Below are 26,925 nucleotides of genomic sequence, written 5' to 3' on the forward strand. Positions count from 1 at the left end.
CTCCTCTGTCATTGCCACCTTCGACACTTGGGATCTCAAACCAGTTCTGGCCTGCCCTCTGCCAGATTTGTTGTAAACTCTGCGGCTTGCCATCCCACCACTGCCACCATATGTCACACCCCGCCTCGGGTGAAGGTAATGTAACCGTTGCAAACCAGACTTTCAAATCAAGGATGGCAAGGCACGCAGTTGGTAACAGTTTACAAACATTTATTGAAATCCCAAAAAGTGTCAAAAGGTGAACAATGACAGGAAAACAAAGCACCTACAATCTCAGTAGATGATGCATGAAGATCGAAACTCCTGCTCAGGACAGAGAACCTCCTCTGGCAGTGACCAACAGCAGACTGTCAGAAAAACGGCATTTTCCAACTTAAATAGCCCATAGCTCCGCCCACTAGCTGGGACCAATTTGACAGGGGGAATTAAGAAAACAGTTATTTTGGAAATTACACCATAAATAAGCATCACATGTCTAAAAAGTATTCACATAGTACTTTTGCATGTGTAGAGCAGTCATTTTTGTACACAGTATATTCAGGCTTTAGACAACACAACTTTCAAATGTCCAGTGTCCTTCTGTAATACCCAGCTTTTGATAATCATGGTTTGACCCAAATTTGGCCTAATTAGTGAATGCAGGTGTGTTCACCTATATAAAGCCCTCAACCCCACCCTGACTCTTTTAGTCAACTGTTCAGAGCCATGGTGGGTGACAGGTAACAATTTGTTTGTTGAGCACATGCTTTTCACTAGCTAACAAGATTGAATGTTTGTAGTTTGTCCATGTTGAGCTTCCCAACAAATGTGCACGGTTTGTGAGGAAGTCCAAAGGTCAAACAGTGACAGTGTGGGGTCAAACTGTCACAATATATATATATATATATATATATATATATATATATATATATATATATATATATATATATATATATATATATATATATATATATATATATATATATGTATATAACTGTGTAGAAACAGACGTTCATTATGCTTGATTAAATTATGAATGAAGTGTTGCAACAGCGCCTGTTGCTGGTGAGAAGTGGTATGTACTTTACCTGCGGGAAGTGCTCAGAACTGTGATTGATAATCCCGTGACCCAAGTGGACTCACAGTCTCACTATTTGCACTGTTTTGCAGGACACTGTAATAAAAGAAATTCATAATCCACCTGGTGCCAGTAATATGTTGAAGCGACAGCAGTGTGGAGCTGCATTTTGCCACATACAGTTGTGGACCGTCACACATATATATATATATATATATATATATATATATATATATATATATATATATATATATATATATATATATATATATATATATATATATATATATATATATATATATATATAGATAGATAGATAGATAGATAGCTAGAATTCACTGAAAGTCAAGTATTTATATATATATATATATATATATGTATATATATATATATATATATATATATATATATATATATATATATATATATATATATATATATATATATATATATATATATATATATATGAAATACTTGAGTTGGTGAATTCTAGCTGTAAATATACTCTTAAATATACCTCTTAACCACGCCCCTAACCACGCCCCCCCCCACCTCCCGATATTGGAGGTCTCAAGGTTGGCAAGTATGATATATATATATATATATATATATATATATATATAATAAAATACATATATACATATATAGCGAGAATTCACTGTATTTATTTAATTTATATGTATATATATAATAGAATACATATATACATATATAGCGAGAATTCACTGAAAGTCAAGTATTTATTTTATGTATATATATATATATATATATATATATAAATATATATATATATATATATATATATATATAAATATATATATATATATATATATATATATATATATATATATATATATATATATATATATATATATATATATATATATATATATATAGATAGATAGATAGATAGATAGATAGATAGTACTTTATTGATTCCTTCAGGAGAGTTCCCTCATGATATATATATATATATATATATATATATATATATATATATATATATATATATATATATATATATATATATATATATATATATATATATATATATATATATATAAGAAATACTTGAATTTCAGTGAATTCTAGCTATAAATATACTCCTCCCCCTTAACCCCGCCCCCGACCACCCCGACCCCACCCACCTCATGCGTCTTTGTATTCTTGATCCAACTTGAACTCTCTAATGTTTTCTGTTGTCATTATCTGTTTTTTTTTTCACATTTAAGTATAGGCCCGCCTTAGCACACAATGATGTATACTAGCACCCCTTCTATTTAACCTATATGCAGAAGATATAATGAGCAAAGCTTTGGATGAATGTGAGGCAATCAGAGTCAAAATAGGGGGTTTGAATATCAATCATCTAAGATAGGCATATGACACCACCTTACTGGCTGAATCCTGCAGTGATCTAGAAATGTTATTCCAGCCTCAGAGGTGCATAAAAACAAAAGTACTTAAGTCTACTTAAGTCTCTCATCTTATTTAAGGCTTGTTCCACCCAAAGTGTGCATCTTGGTTTAAGGCGCTCAGAAACAGACTTAAGTCAAGGGGGAGAATGCGCACCAGTTGCTCACCATTTTTTACTTAAGCACATGCGAACTGGATGTGTGTTGTTTACACCGCCTCTGAGTGTTAGTTTCTTGTCATCCTTACCTTTGTAGAGATCTTTAGGAGTCTGGCATGTGTGGCCACAGCTGTTGGAGCAGCACTTCTTCTGAGCTGGACATTCTGTGTCATAATCACAGCTCTCGACACAGGCGGCCGCAAAGCCAGTGGCCCAGTCCGGAGGAGGACAATCACCTTGCTTCAGTTCCATCACTGACACAAGGAACTGACAGCTGGCCAAACACTCCCAGTGCTTTTTTGGAAACAACCTCTAAATAGATAGATGTTGCGGTAAATGCATTTCAATTTCACTCCCTTTAAATCCAATGCATATAACATTAATACAGTATTATGATGCACGTAAGTGTGTTGCAGTGTCTACCTCACACAGTTCTCTGCAATTCTTCTTCTTTTTCATAAACCCAGAGTTTTTACACGGCTCCAAACACTGTGGAAGTTGTCAGAAAGCCCACAATGTTGACATGTTTATTGGTTCTTTATATTTCTCTGATAATACTCAAGGAAAAGGATTTTGCACCATATTTTCACAGTTACGTTGCGACCAAGCAGTGAAGCGATATAGATACCAAAAACTCAATATCATAATGTCACCGGTGCCAACGTAAACAGTAGTAACCAATACAGTAGATAGCACATACTGGTGCCTCATTTTGAATGCTCAGCCATAGACCGCAATCCCTTGAAGGAGACATTGCTTAGGTATGTATTGTAATTGATGTAATTTCCTGACAGTCTGAGGCTCTTCTTAAACACTATTCCATTCCATTACACAGTGAGCATGCTTAAAGGCCTACTGAAACCCACTACTACCGACCACGCAGTCTGATAGTTTCTATATTAATGATGACATCTTAACATTGCAACACATGCCAATACGACCCGGTTAACTTATGAAGTGCAATTTTAAATTTCCCACGAAACTTCCGGTTGAAAACGTCTATGTATGATGACGTATGCGCGTGACGTCAATCGTTGAAACGGAAGTATGCGGACACATTGTATCCAATACAAAAAACTCGGTTTTCATCGCAAAATTCCACAGTATTCTGGACATCTGTGTTGGTGAATCTTTTGCAATTTGTTTATTGAACAATGAAAACTGCTAAGAAGAAAGTTGTAGGTGGGATCGGTGTATTAGCGGCTGGCTGCAGCAACACAACCAGGAGGACTTTGACTTGGATAGCAGACGCGCTATCCAACGCTAGCCGCCCACCGCATTGATGATCGGGTGAAGTCCTTCGTCGCTCCGTCGATCGCTGGAACGCAGGTGAGCACGGGTGTTGATGAGCAGATGAGGGCTTGCTGGCGTAGGTGGATAGCTAATGTTTTTAGCATAGCTCTGTGAGGTCCCGTTGCTAAGTTAGCTTCAATGGCGTCATTAGCAACAGCATTGTTAAGCTTCGCCAGGCTGGAAAGCATTAACCGTGTAGTTACAGGTCCATGGTTTAATAGTATTGTTGATTTTCTGTCTAGCCTTCCAGTCAGGGGTTTATTTCTTTTGTTTCTATCTGCAGTTAAGCCCGATGCTATCACGTTAGCTCCGTAGCTAAAGTGCTTAGCCGATGTATTGTCGTGGAGATAAAAGTCACTGTGAATGTCCATTTCGCGTTTTCGACTCTCATTTTCAAGAGGATATAGTATCCGAGGTGGTTTAAAATACAAGCCAGCTTGTACCTAAGTTACGGTCAGAGCGAAAAAAGATGCGTCCTGCACTGCACTCCAGTCCTTCACTCTCCCGTTCCTCATCCACGAATCTTTCATCCTGGCTCAAATTAATGGGGTAATCGTCGCTTTCTTGGTCCGAATCGCTCTCGCTGCTGGTGTAAACAATGGGGAAATGTGAGGAGTCTTTCAACCTGTGACGTCACGCTACTTCCGGTAGGGGCAAGGCTTTTTTTTATCAGCGACCAAAAGTTGCGAACTTTATCGTCGATGTTCTCTACTAAATCTTTTCAGCAAAAATATGGCAATATCGCGAAATGATCAAGTATGACACATAGAATGGATCTGCTATCCCCGTCTAAAAAAAAAAAATCATTTCAGTAGGCCTTTAACATAAGTGCTCAGTTTTAAACTCGCAGACACGTTTCTCTGCTGCTGTCCATACAAGCAACATAACTTTTCCTCAATACCCACCACATCAACATTACAACACAAGCAGGTTGTAACTTTTTTGACAACATTTGGACTTTTACATGCAGGATTAATTTAGGATTAACGCCATTGTACATTTCCAGAATTTGTATATTAATTATTGATGTCTGCTGGAATTGTTATGCACTAAGGGCCCTATTCTCCCATTTGCTTTGAAAGATGCTGTTTGCAGCCTTTATGCAGAATCATAGAGGGTGCTAACTTTATGTTGTAAGCATTATACCCAGCCCTCTTCTGTGTTTTACCATAAAATGACGTAACACACGCATGTGCATTAGCTTTTTGTGTTGTCAGCTAATACAGTAATTGCTTGTATTTATTAGTAACATAATAAATCTTAATAAATCATTATTCATATGATTAATGATACTAAAATATTTAATAATAATGAATGTATTACCATTTTGGTGTCGATCCAGTAGCAGTATTGCCCACCCCTGCTTTGCAGTTGTTGTCTAAGAAACTTAATAGCCAGTTTTACACAGTTAGAGCTAAAGTAGACTACGTGCACATCAACATCAACTTGACATTCCGGCGCTTGGTCTGCCATCTTCCATCTACCCTTGCAAGCCTCCAAAGAAAATTGCCACACTAATTCAGAGTGACGCTGCCATTTCTCATGCTGTCCATTGCTGCAAGCTCTGGCAAAAGATTGTGGCTGCGCCCCCTTGAAATAAAGTCACTGCAATTGTTGAGATCAGTCCAGAAGTATTTGTACAATCAGTTGTAATCAGGGTTGGGTATGGTTTGAATATTATCAGTACATTTGAAACAGCACTGGTGTTAAGTAATTCCTGAATGGGTACCTAAAAAGGAATTTTTAATTATTTTAAATATTACATTTATTTTGACATAATTTTTTTGGAATACAAGTTAAACAGAATAGTAATTTAGATTATTTCAACAAAATAGATAAAAGGATACCCACTGTAAGTAATAACTTCACCAATATAAAATAAAATAAAGTAAAACACATCAAATGGTCATAATCATTGCCAAAAACCAGCAGCAATACAGTAAATAGAGAATGTACAAATATAATCTGCATGGTTTTACAGTACTTTACGTGCAATCATCGTACTGTTTTGGCAAATTTCTCTATGGCTCTCACCAAAAGCGGGCGCTTTCCTTCCCTCTTGCTTGGTTTTCAACTTCTCTTGCTTTTGCTTCTTTCGTCTTGTCTTTTCTTAACTTTCTTGGAGCCTTTTATAAATGGTTGATTTATATAGGCTAGTAAGGTAAAGTTTTGTACCTGACAAGTTTCGGCTTTCTTGCTTCTGCAACCTTACTAGTCTATATAAATCAACCATTTATAAATACACATTAGTAGGCTAAATGAACCTCTTCAACATATTTCTTGGAGCCTTTTTTTGCACTGCTCTTTAAAATCTAAACAATGGAATTGATCGACTGGCCTCTCAACAAAAATGACAAAATCTTCTCAATGAGAAGCTTAGGAACTTGCCTGCCCTGACGGAATGGTTGTTATAGACACAAAGTGGACTCATGGGAGAAGTGGAGTGCGGCATGCAGTCGAGGATGTTGAAGACATCTACCTATTCGGAGCCATGATAACAGGACATCTGCTGATTGGTGTATTGACAAATTGGAAGATACTGGAAGCCATTCAAGGTAACCCATAACTGCCACAAATGATTGAAGGATGTTCAGAGCTGTCGGCACTCAGACTTTTCTGATTTTGGACTAAATAGCAAACTGGATAGCAGCTTGAAGAAGCTGTCTGCTCTGCGAAGTATGATGAATTTGAGACCGAGAACAGATCATTAGAGTGAAATGTTTAAAAATATTCTGCTCACTCAAACACAAACATTCTAATCTGTATTGTTTTCCCTGGCTGAAGAAACCTGGCAGAGCCTAGCTTCGAGATTCTCCCTAAAGAACAGTGCAGCGAAGACGCTACAAATTCCTTTCTTACACACACACACACACGCACAGTCGCACACACACGCACACACACCCACACACACACACACGCATGCATAGAAACACCAATCAGTGTCTTCCCAAGTGCAGCCCACACCTATCAGTTTATGGTTTGCGTAAAGGCTAACTTTTTATTTTCCTTTGTAATCTCTGCCTACTGAGCCTATGGTGCTGTTAAGTTATTGTGGATCAATTTGCCTTAATTTTTTTTATGTTAATGTATTATTATTTAATATATATTATTGTTTGCTCTTGAACGCATCATAATTATCCCCTCAACTCCCCCCAAAATGGATTAAATTGCTAGAATAAAAAAAGACATAACATACATCCATAAACGCGGATGCATATGAAAAAGTGCAATATATTTATCTGTACAGTAACCTATTTATTTATTTATATCTGCATCTTATTGCTTTTTTATCCTGCACTACCATGAGCTAATGCAACGAAATTTCGTTCTTATCTATACTGTAAAGTTCAAATTTGAATGACAATAAAAAGGAAGACTAAGTCTAAGTTTTAGTTGCTTAAGAGATATTCCTGGATCTGAATTTTCTCATTGCTATTTTTATGTCTTTGTGCATTATTTGTTGCCGTTATCATTAAACGAACAGGTTACTCATCAGTTACTCAGTACTTGAGTAGTTTTTTCACAACATACTTTTTACTTTTACTGAAGTAAATATTTGGGTGACTACTCCTTACTTTTACTTGAGTAATAAATCTATAAAGTAACAGTACTCTTACCTGAGTACAATTTCTGGCTACTCTACCCACCTCTGGTTACTACTAAATGGTAGTAACCCGTAGCTAATGGGTTTTTAAGATTTTATGCTTGTGCCTTTTATGAACGTGGACTTGGAAATATAAAACAATCAAAATGTAATTAAATTGTAGACTTTGTTTTAGGAGGGTCACATACAGAAAAATTAAAGGATGCAAGTGGCCACTTTGATATAGTGTTGGTGTGTGCATTAATGACACTCAACCCAATCCAATGGAGGTAAATATGCAAAGCCAGTCATTATACCGGTGGCTACAGATCTGTTTTTAGTGGGTCATTGTTCTTTGACCAGGTAAAGTAGTCTTTTTTCCTAAAAGGGATTCTTTATACAGCAGGGTGTCATCTACTAATTTATGACAACACCCTGTCAGGCTATTTGAAAAACGCTTTGGTGGAAGACATATAAAGTTAGATATTACAGTATACAGGTATAATAGTTGAGCAAGGCAATTTGCAAAAACAACACAGTTGGTAAATATATGGATTTTCCTTCGAGAACAGATGAGAACAGACACCTCAATGTGTAGCAAAGTATTTGCAAAGGAGAACATGAAGCCGTCAAGCTTCATGTGTGATCGCAACCTACCTTTGCACACTCCTTTTGACTATGGCACCATGACAGTGATCCATTGTTCTGAAAGGAGACAAAACAATACAATTTTAGTTATTTTAACAATGACATGTAAATGCTGAAACATGATTGTTGCTAATAACATATCCCGGCCCTTTATTGACCTACAGTAGAATGGCTGTGCATCTGTGCTGTAGGAAATTCACACAATAAATTACTCTGACTCAGACAAGATGAAAGGGTCCATGATAAATCTTAAATATGGTTTACAGGCAACATAGTTTGTCTTACTCTACAGGGTTTGTTTCTTGTTTGCCTTGTCTAAGCCAGGGTCTTCAACAGGGGGTCCGCCGAGGTACTGTATGGGTGTTGTGAAGTTTTTGGTTGATTAATTGTTTTTTTAATATTTTTTTTCCCCATGCAATTTTATATATATTTTTTTTTTACAACTTTGAATGTCCATTGCAGTGACTGCAGTGAATAGATAAATGGGCCGTTTAGAAGAGATTTGCTCAAGAACGGCTTGGTTATGGTTATGTTTTTTATTGATTACGAACATGCTCAAACCTACAAAATAGTACATCATATATTTCCAGTTTCTCATTACAACATGTCCGAAAAAGAGTAGGAAGAAGCAGCCCAGCAGGCACAACAACGTTGAGAATTTGTTGAATTAGGTCCGGACTTCGAGCAACCCACACATAACGTTGAAACAACATGCTTTTTGATGCCGTTTAATCAAAGTTTGGTTCTGACGTTGATTTGACCATTGAATTTTGGTAATTTCCCAACCAATATTCTACAACACAAATACAAAGTTGAAACAACATGCTTTTTGATGTTGTTTATTCAATGTCAGGTTGTGACGTTGATTTGACCCTTGAAATTTGGTAATTTCGCAACCAGTAATGTGGATCCAACGTTGGACATCAATGTTGTCTTAAATACTAATACAACAATTTGGCAACGTTGTTTCAAAATCGCTTTTAAAGGACATGTATGTATAATCAACATTGTATCAATGTCTTGCGCCTGCTGGGAGCGCCTCATTAATTCTACAAATGATAAATTAAATAAATGGGTTATACTTGTATAGCGCTTTTCTACCTTCAAGGTACTCAAAGCACTTTGACAGTATTTCCACATTCACACACTGATGGCGGGGGCTGCCATGCAAGGCGCTAACCAGCAGCAATCAGGAGCAAGGGTGAAGTGTCTTGCCCAACGACACAACGGACGTGACTAGGATGGGAGAAGGTGGGGATTGAACCCCAGTAACCAGCAACCCTCCGATTGCTGGCACGGCCACTCTACCAATTTCACCATGCCGCCCCTACAAATTCTTCTCTTTTCCATTTCATTTCTGATTCTGATTCTGATTCTGATAGCAATTTAATTTGTTTTTTTTCACTACCTGTGCTTAATTTGTAACGCCAACAAATTAAATCTCCAGCACTCCCCACGACCCCAAAAAGGACAAGCGGTAGACAATGGATGGATTTATTAGTAAAGATCTAAAGAATAATAGTTTTTTTATAAGTTGTGCTTGACATAATGAGATGAATAAGATTTCTCAAAAGGTTCAAGATGTTGTCAGGATTATCCTTCCTTGTTCTTTGTAAACACTTTGAGTTTGAACAATTTCTTAAACTGGATCATCTTAGTGATCACAGAAAATAGTGTTTGACTTCCTTGTTTAATCCATTTCATAAATCACTTCCCATACTGATATGCAAAAGATTTTAAGTGTGGTACGTGCATATAAATATTTCAAGTACATTTTTTCTCTAAGGTTGTATTCCTCTTTTGTTGAGAAAAAAGATTTTACATTGTTGGGTAGAAGGTTATTGTTTGCTTTGTGCATAATTTTAACTGTTTGAAAATGCACCTAATCATTGAATTTCAATATTTTTGCTCAAATAGATAAAGGGTTTGAATGTTCTCTACAACCGACAGTATGTGTTATCCTAACTGACCTTTTTTGTAACATGGTTAGTGAATGAAGCTTAACTTTGTAATCACTCTTGGGCATAATGTGCAGTAACGTTTGTAGTATGGCTGATAACTTTTGAATATGCGTACGATTGCAATCTATAGTTTACCTGCAGTGTTGCTGCGCTGTGCAAACTCAAGCAGCGGGACTTGCACCGCGCCCTTGGGAAACTCTCCAGCCAGGACTCGCCATCTTTGCCATCATCATCATCATCCTTGATGCAACGGAGCAGCTTTTTGGAGCAGACATCGCAGAGAAAGATAAAGAGTAGGGGAATAATCCACTGCTGCATGTGCATCACAGCAATCCACATCTTTCTGTCTGAATGAGAGCAGTGGTGGGACAGTCATATAGAACTTCTGCTGTGCAACTCTTTTTATAGCTGGGGGAGGAGCTCCATACAATACATGATGTAAGGGAGTTGTGAACATTTTGGCATAGGATGTTGATACAGTACAATTTGAATTTCAGTGTGTGGTTCTCGTGGGAACTTGTCCTGGAAAAAGTTAGATATTTTGGCATAAAAGCCATCACATTTAGCCCATAGGAACCCAACCCAATTTCTGCTTAAGACTGCAGGTCTGATTGAGGTCGAGGATAATTATTTTAAGGTCAAAAAAGAGAAGGGCATTCAGGCATGAATTTCTACTACGTAGTTTAAAGGCCTACTGAAATGATTTTTTTTTATTTAAACGGGGATAGCAGATCCATTGTATGTGTCATACTTGATCATTTCGCGATATTCCCATATTTTTGCTGAAAGGATTTAGTAGAAAACAACGACGATAAAGATCGCAACTTTTGGTATCTGATAAAAAAAAAGCCTTGCCCCTACCGGAAGTAGCGTGACGTAGTCAATTGAACAGCTCCTCACATTTTCCTATTGTTTACAATGCAGCTAGAGCGATTCGGACCGAGAAAGCGACGATTACCCCATTAATTTGAGCAAGGATGAAAGATTCGTGGATGAGGAACGTTAGAGTGAATGACTAGAATGCAGATCAAGACATATCTTTTTTCGCTCTGACCGTAACTTAAGTACAAGCTGGCTCATTGGATTCCACACTCTCTCCTTTTTCTATTGTGGATCACGGATTTGTATTTTAAACCACCTCGGATACTATATCCTCTTGAAAATGAGAGTCGAGAACGCGAAATGGACATTCACAGTGACTTTTATCTCCACGACAATACATCGGCAACGCTCTTTAGCTACTGAGCTAACGTGATAGCATCGGGCCCAAATGCAGATAGAATCAAAATAAATAAATCCCTGACTGGAAAGATAGGCAAAAGATCAACAATACTATTAAACCATGTACATGTAACTACATGGTTAATGCTTTCCAGCCTGGCGAAGGTTAACAATGCTGTTGCTAACGACGCCATTGAAGCTAACTTAGTTATGGAGCTAACGTGATAGCATCAGTCTCAAATTCAGATAGAAACAAAATACATAAACCCATGACTGGAAGGATAGACAGAAAATCAACACTACTATTAAACCATGAACATGTAAATACACGGTTAATGCTTTCCAGCTTGGCGAAGCTTAAAAATGCTGTTGCTAATGACGCCATTGAAGCTAACTTAGTATAACGGGATCTCACAGAGCTATGATAAAAACATTAGCGCTCCACCTACGCCAGCCAGCCCTCATGTGCTCATCAACACCCGTGCTCACCTGCGTTCCAGCGATCGACAGAAGGATTAAGGACTTCACCACGATCATCCGTGCGGTCGGTGGCTAGCACCGGCTAGCGCGTCTGCTATCCGAGTCAAAGTCTTCCTGGTTGTGTTGCTGTAGTCCGCCGCTAATACACCGATCCCACCTACAGCTTTCTTCTTTGCAGTCTTCATTGTTCATTAAACAAATTGCAAAAGATTCACCAACACAGATGTCCAGAATGCTGTGGAATTATGAGATGAAAACAGAGCTATTTTGTATTGGATTCAATGGGGGACAGATACTTCTGTTTCACTGGCTACATCACGCGCATACGTCATCATCCAAAGGCGTTTTCAACCGGAAGTTTAGCGGGAAATTTAAAATTGCACTTTATAAGTTAACCCGGCCGTATTGGCATGTGTTGCGATGTTAAGATTTCATCATTGATATATAAACTATCAGACTGCGTGGTCGGTAGTAGTGGGTTTCAGTAGGTCTTTAAGTGATACGGTTTAGATTATTTTGTCCCTTTTGGTTCTCGTGTTTGATTATCTTTTCGCAAGTAAGAGTGCGCTACTGCTGCATCACTGGATGCATCCATTTTTGGGTCTCAAATGAAATGCTTTTGTCAATACACTTCAATACAGTGACGTGCGGTGACTTTCACACCAAGGGCCTCATATAACAAGCTTGCGTACGCACGAAAACGTGCCATACGTTTATTTTTTAGGGCAAAGTTGAGATGTACTGTATCAAGACTGACACTGACGTGGGAATGTGCGCTGCCTCAGGGCATCTCCATAGCTACCGTACGTACATTCTACATGCTGTGGATACTTTAGCGACACAGAGGCTGGGTAACAGTTTACATAAAAAAGCTCCAACTTTTACTCCTCAGACCGATTGATGTGCCCATCGTAGAGACATATGGACAATTGCCTCCCCCACACTGACATTTGGGCTCAGCAACATTTGATTTTAACAATGTAAAAAAGAAAGAGGCAAAGCATTTAATGCTTCATATTCATATACCTCCCTGCTTGGCACTCAGCATCAAGGGTTGGAATTGGGGGTTAAATCACCAAAAATGATTCCCGGGCGCGGCCACCGCTGCTGCCCACTGCTCCCCTCACCTCCCAGGGGGTGATCAAGGATGATGGGTCAAATGCAGAGAATAATTTTGCCACACCTAGTGTGTGTGTGACAATCATTGGTACTTTTTATTTTTATTTTTATTTTTTATTTGTGAGGACATCTACTAATTTATCTACTAATTTAGCTGTTCATTTCGCGACCTGATGCTGTCAAAACATGATCTTGTGACTCCTTGGCCATGTCAGGTGGACAGCAGCAGCGGGTGGTGGCGGCACCGGAGACCGAGGAGGATGTCACGTATACGGCTGCCCCCGCAAGAAGCTGTTCTGTACTTCATTATTATGTTGAGTAGTCAAACAGGAGTCAAAGTATTTTTTATTCTTTGTGACATGCTGTCATGTTTAAATGTAAAAGACTTCAAACAAATCCATCCATCAATTTTCTAGCTCAATTGTACCTCTCTGGATCTCCGGAAGGAGCTGGGGGGTTTCACATGAAACTATAATCTGGCTACTGTAAAAACACATTTTGTCTAAAGTTTACAATCATTGTAGTCACTATCTTTTCGAACAAGGTGCAGCACTAATTTCCCCGAGGCAGTTTTGCCCATGCACATCTATCTTATTTTTCACTTTCTTCATGACACGACCATTCCTTTTTTTAAGGAATTCTCGGGGGACACGGCAATGTCAGGCTGACAATCGCTATGTTGATCCATTGCCCTGATCATGTTTTATTTTAGTTGGATTACCTTAGTTCTGTTTTCAGCACCCCTGGGTTTGTGTTTCTTAGTTGCCATGGGTGCTGATTATTTTCACCTGCCTCTGATTAGTGTTCGGGACGCTCACCTGCTCCCGGGCACTAATCAGAGAGCTATTTATTCCTGCTTTTTGCCACACTCGGTCTGGCTGTCTTGTTTGCTTTACGCAACAATTACGTATATCGTTTGATTCCTGAGCTAAGCTTCACCATTTGTTGACTTGTTCTCTATGCTAAGCTTTCTCATTAGCTTTTCCATCGCTACCTGTGCTATTGGCACGCTTGTTCCGCTTGTATTCCTGCCTGACTGATTTACGGTAAATAAATCATTGTCCTATCTGCACGCTGCCTCCGGAGTTCCGTCTGCATCTTAGAGAAACGATCAGCGCATTAACATGTGACCCCACCGTAACAGTTGTTTAATCAAAACGCAAGAAAGAAGCACCTCCTACTGACTTGAGATTGGTCAAATCGTGCACTATACTACTTTCAATAGATTTGTGTCTTCATAAGAGGCCGTGGTCTGGGTGTGCCAAGCCACACACACACGTCTGCAGCCGATTTTAAGTTGATTGCGAGGTTACAAAGAAATGTGATTGGATTTGTTCATGCAACCACTGAACCATCTGAATTTTTACTTGCCGTTTTGTGGACTTAAGTCTATTTTTAGTAGGAAAGATGGCGGTGCAGAGGCCCGTGGTAGTAATGGAACTTTTTGGGCAAATAAATTGGTCAATTCTGAAAATGTCACAGTTAACTTGCAGTGTAGTCACTCCAAGGTAGCATACGACCACCAGGCAATTTTAGATCTAGATAAATCGAACAGTTTTAGACCGAAAGATGCGTATACTCTGGACCTCCTCGGTAGCATCGGAATACTACGCCGGCTACACCCAGCGGCCTGTGAAGCTGTGAAGCAGTGGAGCCTCGTACGAGCGGGGACCGTCGACGGAGGAGACGAAAGCGGTGTGACTGGAAGCAGAAACGGGGATGCCGAGTGGGGCTAACAACAAAGCTAAAATTTAATCCTCACAGAACGCCGCTTCCTTCCATCCTGCTTTCAAATGTCCGCTCCCTGGAGAACAAACTGGACTACCTAAAGCTAGATTTAAATGCAAGACAGGAGATGAGCGACTGCTGTGCCATATTTCTCACAGAAACGTGGCTGAAACCATCTGTTCCAGATGAGGCAGTTCGCATCGAGGGGCTAACACTGTTTCGGTCGGACAGGAGCAGCACTCTCACCTGTAAATCCCGAAGCGGCGGTACTTGCATATACACCAACAACAACTGGTGCAACAACGGGGAGATGGTCTCATGTCACTGCTCTCCCGATGTAGAACTACTGACTATAAAATGCAGGCCATTTTATATACCCCAGGAATTCAGTGTTATGAACCTTTAACCTTACCCCTAACCTAAATAATAAATATAAATCGTTTGAGGTGCTTACTATGAGGTCTGTCACACCGCTGCCTCTCGACCTGGCTGTTATCTACCGCCCCCCAGGGCCCTATTCGGACTTTATCAGTGAATTCTCAGAGTTCGTTGCTGATCTAGTGACGCACGCCGACAATATAATCATAATGGGGGACTTTAATATCCATATGAATACCCCATCGGACCCTCAGTGCGTGGCGCTCTAGACTATAATTGATAGCTGTGGTCTTACACAAATAATAAATGAACCCACGCATCGCAACGGTAATACGATAGATCTAGTGCTTGTCAGGGGTGTCACCACCTCCAAAGTTATGATACTCCCGTATACTAAAGTAATGTCCGATCATTACCTTATAAAATTCGAAGTTCTGACTCATTGTCAACAAGCTAAAAATAATAATAACTGCTATAGCAGCCGCAACATTAATGCTGCCACAACGATGACTCTTGCTGACCTACTGCCTTCGGTAATGGCACCATTCCCAAATTATGTTGGCTCTATTGATAACCTCACTAACAACTTTGACAACGCCCTGTGCGGAACCATTGATACACAGGGAACCATTGATAGTATAGCACTTCTAAAGCAAAAAAGGGCCCCTAAAAGGCGTACCCCATGGTTTTCAGAAGAAACTAGAGCTCATAAATTATCATGGAGAAAGCTGGAACGCAAATGGCACGCGACTAAACTTGAGGTTTTCCATCAAGCATGGAGTGATAGTTTAATAACTTATAAACGCATGGTTACCTTAGCTAAAGCTAAATATTACTCAAATCTCATCCGCCTCAACAAAAACGATCATAAATTTGTGTTTAGTACAGTAGCATCGCTAACCCAACAAGGGACTCCTCCCACTAGCGCCACCCACTCGGCAGATGACTTTATGAATTTCTTTAATAAGAAAATTGAACTCATTAGAAAGGAGATTAAAGACAAAGCATCCCGGCTACAACTGGATAATATTAACACAGATACGACGGATACTGCCCTCCAAAATAGTCTCTCTCTTTTTGATGAAATAACATTAGAGGAATTATTACAGCGTGTAAGTGGGATAAAACAAACAACATGTTTACTTGACCCACTTCCTGGGAAACTTATCAAGGAGCTTTTTGTATTATTAGGTCCATCAGTGCTAAATATTATAAACTTATCACTTTCCTCTGGTACTGTTCCCCTAGCATTCAAAAAAGCGGTTATTCATCCTCTGCTCAAAAGACCTAACCTCGATCCTGACCTCATGGTAAACTACCGACCGGTGTCCCACCTTCGCTTTATTTCAAAAATCCTCGAAAAAATTGTTGCACAGCAGCTAAATGAACACTTAGTGTCTAACAATCTCTGTGAACCGGGAGCGATGGCGTGGCGATGTTGGTAGAGTGGCCGTGCCAGTAATCGGAGGGTTGCTGGTTACTGGGGTTCAATTCCCACCTTCTACCATCCTAGTCACGTCCGTTGTGTCCTTGGGCAAGACACTTCACCCTTGCTCCTGATGGCTGCTGGTTAGCGCCTTGCATGGCAGCTCCCGCCATCAGTGTGTGAATGTGTGTGTGAATGGGTGAATGTGGAAATACTGTCAAAGCGCTTTGAGTACCTTGAAGGTAGAAAAGCGCTACACAAGTATAACCCATTTATCATTTATCATTAACCTTTTCAATCCGGTTTCAGGGCAAATCACTCTACGGAGACAGCCCTCGCAAAAATGACTAATGATCTATTGCTAACGATGGATTCTGATGCGTCATCTATGTTGTTGCTTCTTGATCTTAGCGCTGCTTTCGATACTGTCGATCATAATATTTTATTAGAGCGTATCAAAACACGTATTGGTATGTCAGACTTAGCTTTGTCTTGGTTTAACTCTTATCTTACTGACAGGATGCAGTGCGTCTCCCATAACAATGTGACATCGGACTATGTTAAGGTAACATATGGAGTTCCCCAGGGTTCGGTACACTCTTTAGTAATTACATGCTGCCGCTAGGCGACATCATACGCAAATACTGTGTTAGCTTTCACTGTTATGCTGATGACACCCAACTCTACATGCCCCTAAAGCTGACCAACACGCCGGATTGTAGTCAGCTGGAGGCGTGTCTTAATGAAATTAAACAATGGATGTCCGCTAACTTTTTGCAACTCAACGCCAAGAAAACGGAAATGCTGATTATTGGTCCTGCTAAACACCGACATTTATTTAATAATATCACCTTAACATTTGACAACTAAACAATTACACAAGGCGACTGGGTAAAGAATATGGGTATTATCTTCGACTCAACTCTCTCGTAAGGGTCACACTTTAAGAGTGTTACTAAAACGGCCTTCTTTCATCTCCGTAATATCGCTAAAATTTGTTCCATTTTGTCCACTAGCGACACTGAGATCATTATTCATGCATTTGTTACGTCTCGTCTCGATTACTGTAACGTATTATTTTCGGGTCTCCCTATGTCTAGCATGAAAAGATTACAGTTGGTACCACCATCACCCAGGACCTCAAGTGGGAGCCGACCATCAGCTCCCTCATCAATAAGGCCCAGCAGAGGATGTACTTCCTTCGGCAGCTGAGGAAACTTAAGGTGCCGACCGAGATGCTGGTGCAGTTTTACTTAGCCATCATCGAGTCCATCCTCACCTCCTCCATCACCGTGTGGTTCCCCGGCGCTACAGTCCAGGATAAGCATCGACTGCAGCGCATTGTACGTGCTGCTGAGAAGGTGATTGGCTGAAAGCTCCCATCCCTCCAGGACTTGTTCTCCTCCAGGACCAGGAGGCGTGTGGGTCGGATCACAGCTGACTCTTCTCACCCTGGACACAAACTATTCTCCCCTCTCCCCTCAGGCAGGAGACTATGGTCCATCCAGACCCACACCTCCCGCCACCTGAACAGTTGTTTTCCCCTCGGCCATCAGGCACGTGAACAATAACTCCTAACAGTAGCTCCTTTGAATTCCTTCTAAGTCTATAACACGATCTGATAGCTCAGTTACAGCTCTTGTTATTACCAAATCTGTGTTATATGTGTATTATGTTGCACGATTGCACCAAGAAAAATTCCTAGTTTGTGAACCCGTTCTCAAACAATGGCAATAAAACTATTCTGATTCTGAAATGCGGCTGTAAGACTTTTGACAAGAACAAGAAAGCTTGATCATATTACGCCTATACTGGCTCACCTGCACTGGCTTCCTGTGCACTTAAGATGTGACTTTAAGGTTTTACTACTTACGTATAAAATACTACACGGTCTAGCTCCAGCCTATCTTGCCGATTGTATTGTACCATATGTCCCGGCAAGAAATCTGCGTTCAAAGAACTCCGGCTTATTAGTGATTCCCAGAGCCAAAAGAAAGTCTGCGGGCTATAGAGCGTTTTCTATTCGGGCTCCAGTACTATGGAATGCCCTCCCGGTAACAGTTAGAGATGCTACCTCAGTGGAAGCATTTAAGTCCCATCTTAAAACTCATTTGTATACTCTAGCCTTTAAATAGACCCCCTTTTAGACTAGTAGATCTGCCTTTTCTTTTCTTTTCTCCTCTGCCCCCCTCTCTTTTGTGGAGGGGGACACACACAGGTCCAGTGGCCATGGATGAAGTGCTGGCTGTCCAGAGTCGGGACCCGGGGTGGACCGCTCGCCTGTGCATCGGTTGGGGTACTTGGGTTGGGGCGCTGCTGACCCATCTCCGGTCGGGGTGGTTTCCTGCTGGCCCCACTATGGACTGGACTCTCACTATTATGTTAGATCTACTATGGACTGGACTTTCACTAAAATGTTAGATCCACTATGGACTGGACTTTCACAATATTATGTCAGACCCACTCGACATCCATTGCTTTCGGTCTCCCCCAGAGGAGGGTGTTACCCACATATGCGATCCTCTCCAAGGTTTCTCATAGTCATTCACCTCGACGTCCCACTGGGGTGAGTTTTCCTTGCCCTTTTGTGGGCTCGTACCGAGGATGTCGTTGTGGATTGTGCAGCCCTTTGAGACACTTGTGATTTAGGGCTATATTAATAAACATTGCTTGATCATTGATTGATGATCTTCACAGTACATTCCTCCCAGTGCAAACACCAAAGAAGCCCTGAATGCTTTATACTGCTCTATCAATGAACTGCACTCTACACATCCAGAGGGAGTTTTCATCGTGGCAGGGTTTGATTGATTGATTGATTGAAACTTTTATTAGTAGATTGCACAGTACAGTGCATATTCCGTACAATTGACCACTAAATGGTAACACCCGAATAAGTTTTTCAACTTGTTTAAGTCGGGGTCCACGTTAATCAATTCATGGTACACATATATACTATCAGCATAATACAGTCATCATACAAGTTAATCATCAGAGTATATACATTTAATTATTTATAATCCGGGGGGTGGGATGTGGAGGGTTTTTGGGGTGGGGGTGAGGGGGCATGTAGTTTGCTTGCAGCATATTTCAGTCATCATACAAGTTTATCATCTGAGGAATGGACATTGTGACAGTGTAGGTCTCACTTCATAGGATATGTACTGCGAGCAGTGAACATAGTGAGCTAGAAAGCATAAGAACAAGTACATACATTTGATTAGTTTCAGTTTCAAGTTTCAAGTTTTATTCGTCACATGCAGAGTACACCACAGTGAAATGCTTATTTCCATGCTCTTCAGATATTATGTACAGTGGTATCCAAACACTGGTTGCAGAATCTAATACACTAAATACCAAAAATACCAACATTTGAATAGCTCTGATGTACATTAATTACAAGACAATCAGTTGCACAATATTATTATTTACAATCCGGGGAGGTGGGATGTGGTGGGGGGAGGGGGACTTCAATTGAGCTAACATGAAAACTGTGTTCCCCCATTTCCATCAATACATAAATTTTGCAACCAGGGGTGGAAGCACACTGGACATCAAACAGGTATTCAAAACTACACCCCACCTCCACCTCGGCTCCTCAGACCATCTTTCTGTGATGCTAATTCCTGCATACAAGCCCCTGCTGATCAGGAAAAACGCTACAGTGAAGCAGGTGAGGAGGGAGCAATGGAATCATTACAAGACTGCTTCGAATGCACAGACTGGGACATGTTCAAGCCAGCCGCCACAGACAATAATCACACATGTGTGGAGGAGTATGCAGAGTCTGTGTCCGCATACATTCAGAAGTGCATGGAGGATGTTAGTGTAAACAAGGCCAATGAGAAACCCTGGATGAACAGTGAGGTACGTGGAATGCTGAAGGCTCGGAACAACGCTTTTAAATCTGGCAACATGGTAGCACTTAAAACAGCCAGAGCCAACCTGAACCTTGCCATTAGGGTTGCAAAGCGTGCTCAGTCAGAAAGTGCAGGACTTCTTTGAGAAACACCACAAACACCAGACGAATGTGGCAGGACATACATGTCATCACGGACAAGAAAGCTACTCCCCCCCTGTGACAAGAGCATCAGCTTTCTCAACGACCTCAACAACAACTTTGCAAGGATTGAGGCACTCAACACCACTCCGGCGAGGAAATTCATCCCTCGGCCTGATGAGCAGCCACTCAACCTGGACACAGCAGATGTCTGGAGAACCCTGAGGAGAGTGAACCCCCGAAAAGCAGCGGGACCTGAGGACATTCCGGGTGAGGTTCTTAAGGGATGTGCAGACCCGCTGGCTGGGGTTCTCACAGACATCTCCAACACCTCGCTGACCCAGGCTGTGGTACCATCATGTTTTAAGACTGCTAATGTGCCTAAAAAACCCACAATCTCTTCCCTCAATGATTATCGCCTCGTGGCACTCATCCCCATCATAATGAAGTGCTTCGAGAGGCTGGTAAAGAAATACATTGTCTCCAGACTTCCCCCCACATTCGACCCATACCACTTTGCTTATCGCCCTAACCGCTCCACAGAGGACGCCATCTCATCTGCACTCCACCTGAGCTTAGAACATCTGGAAGGAAAGGACACACACGTGCGGATGTTGTTTCTGGACTTCAGCTCGGCGTTCAACACAATCATCCCGCAGCACCTGGTGAGCAAACTGGCCCCCCTTGGATTCAGCACCCCCCTATGCAACTGGCTGCTTGACTTCCTCACAGACAGACACCAGTTTGTAAGAGTGGGCGACAACACCTCCAGTGCCATCCGCCTGAACACCGGTTCCCCCCAGGGCTGCATCCTGAGTCCGCTGATGTTCACACTGATGACCCATGACTGCTGCGCCAGGTCCACTACTAACCACATTGTGAAGTATGCGGACAACAGTGGGCCTCATCCGGGACAATAACGACATGGACTACAGGGAGGAGGTGAAACATCTGGTTGACTGGTGCAGAACCAACAACCTGGTCCTGAACGTCGACAAGACCAAGGAGATCATCGTCGACTTCAGGACGACCAGTCCAGCCACACTCCACTCTTCATCAGCGGCACAACAGTGTACATGGTAAGCAGCACCAAGTTCCTGGGGGTGCAGATAACTGTCAATCTGACCTGGTCCCTACACACCGGCGCTCTTAAAAAAGGAGCTCAGCATAGCATGCACTTTTTGCGTCGGATGAAAAGAGCACAGCTCCCTCCCCCCATTCTCACCACATTCTACAGAGGCACTATAGAGAGCCTACTGACCAACTGCATCTCTGTCTGGACTGGAGCCTGCAGTGCCTCAGACTAGAAGTCTCTGCAGAGAGTGGTGAGTAATAATGCTGAAATAGCAATACATAAAATGTAAATGATAGTGTGTATGTATGCGTCCGTATTTATATCTGTAGATATGGTGTTTATTTGTCATTGAATATGTGTAATAGGAGGGGGACGACTACGCACCACCCAGCAAGCCCCACCCCACATAGCAGGTATGAAGCTCAATCACCAGAGAACCACAGGCTCTATGCGGTCCAGCAGGCCAGGAACAGGCCCTCCAGGACTCAGCCAGAAGCACCCCATCGGGGAGGACCGGTGGAAGTGCGCAGAGCAGCAGCCCCCGCCAAAGACAGGGCGCCACAGAGCCAGAGCACAACCAGGCGAGTCCAACCATTGCCTTTTGAAATTTGACAGACGGGCCGGGCGAGCACATTATACATTTCAAAGCATATAATTTCTGTTGGTACTAAGAGTAGACTTCCCAAACATGGGCTATACATTTATTTTCAACAATATCATATCAGAACCTCAAATAAACATAAAAATGGTATGACAAGGTTAACTCATTCTCTTTCAGTGGGAGCAGTGTTGTTGCTCACCCTTTTTTGCCAGCGCGTCGAAGTCTAGCCGCTCCACAGAGGACGCCATCTCCTCTGCACTCCACCCCTGAGCTTAGAACATCTGGAAGGAAAGGACACACACGTGCGGATGTTGTTTCTGGACTTCAGCTCGGCGTTCAACACCATCATCCCGCAGCACTTGGTGAGCAAACTGGAAACTTGGATTCAGTACCCCCCTATGCAACTGGCTGCTTGACTTCCTCAGACAGACCACAGTCTGTGAGAGTGGGCGACAACACCTCCAGTACCATCTCCCTGAGCACCGGCTCCCCCCAGGGCTGCGTCCTGAGTCCGCTGCTGTGCACGTTGATGACCCATGACTGCGGCGCCAGGTCCACTACTAACCACATTGTGAAGTATGCGGACGACACAACAGTAGTGGGCGTCATCCGTGACAACAACGACATGGACTACAGGGAGAAGGTGAAACATCTGGTTGACTGGTGCAGAACCAACAACCTGGTCCTGAACGTCGACAAGACCAAGGAGATCATCGTCGACTTCAGGAAGCCCAAATCCAGCCACGCTCCACTCTTCATCAACGGCACAGCGGTAGAGATGGTAAGCAGCACCAAGTTCCTGCGGGTGCAGATACCCGACAATATGACCTGGTCACTACACTACACACTCAGCAGCGCATGCACTTTTTGCGTCGGATGAAAAAAGCACAGCTCCATCCCCCCTTTCTCACCACATTCTACAGAGGCACTATAGAGAGCCTGCTGACCAACAGCATCTCTGTCTGGACTGGAGCCTGCAGTGCCTCAGACTGGAAGTCTCTGCAGAGAGTGGTGAGGACGGCGGAAAAAGATCATCAGGACTCCTCTTCCTCCTATCCTGGAGATCGCAAAAAGCCGCTGCCTGACCAGGGCTCAGAAAATCTGCAGAGACTCCTCCCACCCCCACCAAGGACTGTTTTCCCTGCTGGACTCTAGAAAGAGGTTCCGCAGCCTCCGTAGCAGAACCCCCAGGTTCTGTAACAGCTTCTTCCCTCAGGCCGTAAGACTCTTGAACGCATCATAATAATCCCCTCAATTCCCCCCAAGAATGGATTAACTCGCTGGAATATAAAGACAATATAACATACATCCATAAACGTGGATGCATATGCAAAAGTGCAATATATTTATCTGTACAGTAATCTATTTATTTATATCTGCACCTTATTGCTTTTTTATCCTGCACTACTATGAGCTAATGCAACAAAATTGCGTTCTTATCTGTACTGTGAAGTTCAAATTTGAATGACAATAAAAAGTAAGTGTGAGGGTTAGACCCACAAACACTGGCTGAGTAACAACAATATGAACGTTGCATGGAAATTTCTCTGCCAGTTTCTGCATCCCAAAGGGATTCTTCTTATGTGTTTCTGCACCTGCGGTTCCCACACAAAGTTGCAACATTGTTTGTCAACACTGTCTGCTCTCATTTTCTCACACATTTGACCAGAGCCGGCCCAAGGCATAAGCGTACTAAGCGCTTGCTTAGGGCCCCGCGGCCACCAGGGGGCCCCCTAAAGCATTTAACAAAAAATTATTATTTTTTATTTTTTGCATGTACGAGTCTGACTGATGATTTCTAAATTATCAAAGATATATTATTGTACAAAAACACAATTTTAGGTCAACAGAGTGCTGCTGCTGATCTAGGCCTAGTGATTTAAGTGGACCCCGACTTAAACAAGTTGAAAAACGTATTCGGGTGTTACCATTTAGTGGTCAATTGTACGGAATATGTACTTCACTGTGCAACCTACTAATACAAGTCTCAATCAATCAATCAAATTCTTCCTGCCTCTCTTTAAATGTAAAGCTGCCTCTGCTGCACCTGTGACGTTTGCCGCCTGCCGTGCAATGCCAGTGCGCACTGGGCATCAAAAGCGCAGATAGAGGCAAAACACTGTCACAAAAAAGGACATATCCTTCAGGTGCAGAAAAAAGGAAGAAGAAGAAAGTGGAAGAGGAGAAAAAATGCCATGATAAAGGTATGTTTGCATGACTTGGTAATAAAAAGTTTATCAAAGAGATTTGTAGCTGTAATTAGCTTTAGCTAGGTGACGTTAGCTAGCTAGCGCGGTGCTAGCAATATGTTTTTAGCATCAGGTTACTAGTGAGATATGTTGTTTGCACAAATTGTTTGCAGCAGAGCACAGTAATTTATGTGAGTAAAATAAACATTATTTTTTACATCAACTCATAAGTTATGTGAAACTTCCCCAGGAGCATTGTTAAAATACTTTGGAGGCACAGAATCAGCCCAGAGCCAGTCCACATCCTCAGGCTCAACTGTGAGTGATGAATCAGGTGAGGAAAAGACTGTCACCATACAGTATACATTTAATTTCTTAGTATAAACATTACACCTGAAGGGAAATTAATATAATATATTATTAATTAATTATTAATTATTAATTAATATAATATATCCGCAGAGCCTCTGCGGATAGCCTGCACTCTTCCTGTGACTGTTGCATCTGCAGAGCGGAGCTTTTCCAAGCTCAAATTAATAAAAAACTACTTGAGATCTTCCATGGCTCAAGAAAGACTGAGTGGACTGGCAGTGATTAGTATTAATAACAAAGTCGGCCATCAGATTTCTTACAGTGATGTCATAAATGACTTTGCCCTCCAGAAAAGCCAGGAAGCACAGGTTTTAAGGAGTGGGTGGAGTGGTGTGGGTGGTGAAGAACAGAGGAACAAAACTGTGATGTGATGGTCAAATGTGTGAATTAAGGACCTTAATTTAAGGTAGTTTATTTTGATTTTTTCCCCAAAAATTTTTTGCACATCGTTATGTACATTTACATAGTTTTAATATGTAGTAACTTTATATTTGTTTATAAACCGTTATGTTACCTTGTTTCTGGTAACTCTGTTCATTAATATTGTTTAAGTATTTGCTTGATATTTAATTTAATTATGTTGTTTTTTGTACAATTGAATTTGTTTCTTTTTATATATATTTAAGTGATTTTATTGTTGCACTTTGTTTTTCTTGCACTACGAATTATTTTTGCACATTGCTGTTTCAGGTTTTTGTTACCAAAAATAATAAAGTGAATCAGAATCAGCTTTATTGTCCAGTTATGTTTAACACACATGGAATTTAACTTCAGTAGACTGCGCTCTCTTTGTACAAAGTAAACATTAAATATGAACAATTAACTAAAAATATAAACTAGTAATTAAAGACTAATATGTACAAGACTGATGAGACAAGATGACACTTTTACTGTAAATACAAAGCTTTATCACTTGGACTGTTCAACCCCAGGCCACTCTTGTAGCTGAATGTTTTCTACATTTTAAGATTAGGAACCATATGTGGCACTCTGGACATCATTCGTTCATTCATTGGTATTATTTATGTTCTTAACTGGGCCACCCCCATATCTTTATAAATGACATGTCATTTGTAAAGACATGCCAGGCTGACAATAGGATAATGTAAACAACACTGCCAGAGCCGCAATGAGTTTATAGTAGGTGTGTGAATGATCAACAATCAATATTATTGGCAGAAATAGAGGGCCCCAAAATCAAATTTTGCTTTGGGCCCCATGGAGGCTTGGGCCGGCACTGCATTTGACCCTCTGATGTTCTGTGTACCTACTAGAGATGCGCGGTTAGCGGGCACACCCGCGGAGTCCGCGGGTAATCCGCGGGTCGGGCGGATGCATGACGAAAAAAATATATTTTAAATAGATTCGGGCGGGTGGCGGTTGAACCAATTCAGAAAAAAAAATACATAGTTAAATGTTGTTACCCATGTGAATGATCGAGGGCGAGTTCTTTGTTTCTTTAGGTGGGTTTATTGTAGGCAGTTTTCATGAACGTCCACCCAGTGCGGAAACATCACACAACAACAACAGTCACGTTTTTGTCCTACCGTAAAGCAGGTCGTCTGCCGTAAACAGCAATGCTGTGACAGTCTCAAACAGGGCAACACTGCCATCTAGTGTACATGCATATGTGACAACCCACATACGAAAAACGAGCAGCACTCTTTGAAACAGGCAATTATTCATCAGGCACTGCTGCAGCTGTCACGCCAAATTTCTTCCCCCCTTCAAAAGCCTCCCCCCCCCCCATTTACTTCCGGGGCTGCGTCCAATAAAGTCACAGAGTTGCCGGGGGTCCTTAACCCGCACGCGACTGTCCTATTTCGCGCCTGTACAAAAAAAAAACAATCATCGATTTCTTCAGATTCCAGCAGCTGTCAAAGACGAAGTATCCTTCCAGCGACGGGCAGTCAAAGCCGAAGTGCTATCGATCGCTGTCAATGACGTAAGAGGAAACATGACCACGGAAGTAAATGGGGGGGGGGGGGGGGGGGGGGTGTTTGTAGGGGGACGAAATTGTGGTCGGGGTGGGCGTGGTTGGGCCGGGGTCGTGGTTGGGGGCGTGGTTAAGAGGGGAATATATTTAAGCTAGAATTCACCAACTCAAGTATTTCATATATATATATATATATATATATATATATATATATATATATATATATATATATATATATATATATATATATATATATATATATATGTATATATATATATATATATA

At 41.3% G+C, this 26,925-nt stretch overlaps 1 protein-coding gene across 2 annotated transcripts in view; it reads right to left on the reverse strand.

Moving 5' to 3' along the window:
- anos1a (anosmin 1a) overlaps positions 1-10,473 on the reverse strand; it is a 43,085-nt gene extending 32,612 nt beyond the window's left edge. For both annotated transcript variants that reach the window (XM_062052168.1, XM_062052167.1), the window contains exons 1-4: positions 10,251-10,473; positions 8,164-8,211; positions 3,054-3,119; positions 2,720-2,942 (exon numbers count right to left, since the gene is read on the reverse strand). In XM_062052168.1, the coding sequence (XP_061908152.1) occupies positions 2,720-2,942; positions 3,054-3,119; positions 8,164-8,211; positions 10,251-10,454 (541 nt within the window). In that variant the 5' untranslated portion in view covers positions 10,455-10,473. The remainder of the gene's footprint in view (positions 1-2,719; positions 2,943-3,053; positions 3,120-8,163; positions 8,212-10,250) is intronic.
- Between the last annotated feature and the right edge of the window lie 16,452 nt (positions 10,474-26,925).

Source organism: Entelurus aequoreus, linkage group LG07, assembly GCF_033978785.1.
Source record: "Entelurus aequoreus isolate RoL-2023_Sb linkage group LG07, RoL_Eaeq_v1.1, whole genome shotgun sequence".
NCBI classification, from domain to species: domain Eukaryota; kingdom Metazoa; phylum Chordata; class Actinopteri; order Syngnathiformes; family Syngnathidae; genus Entelurus; species Entelurus aequoreus.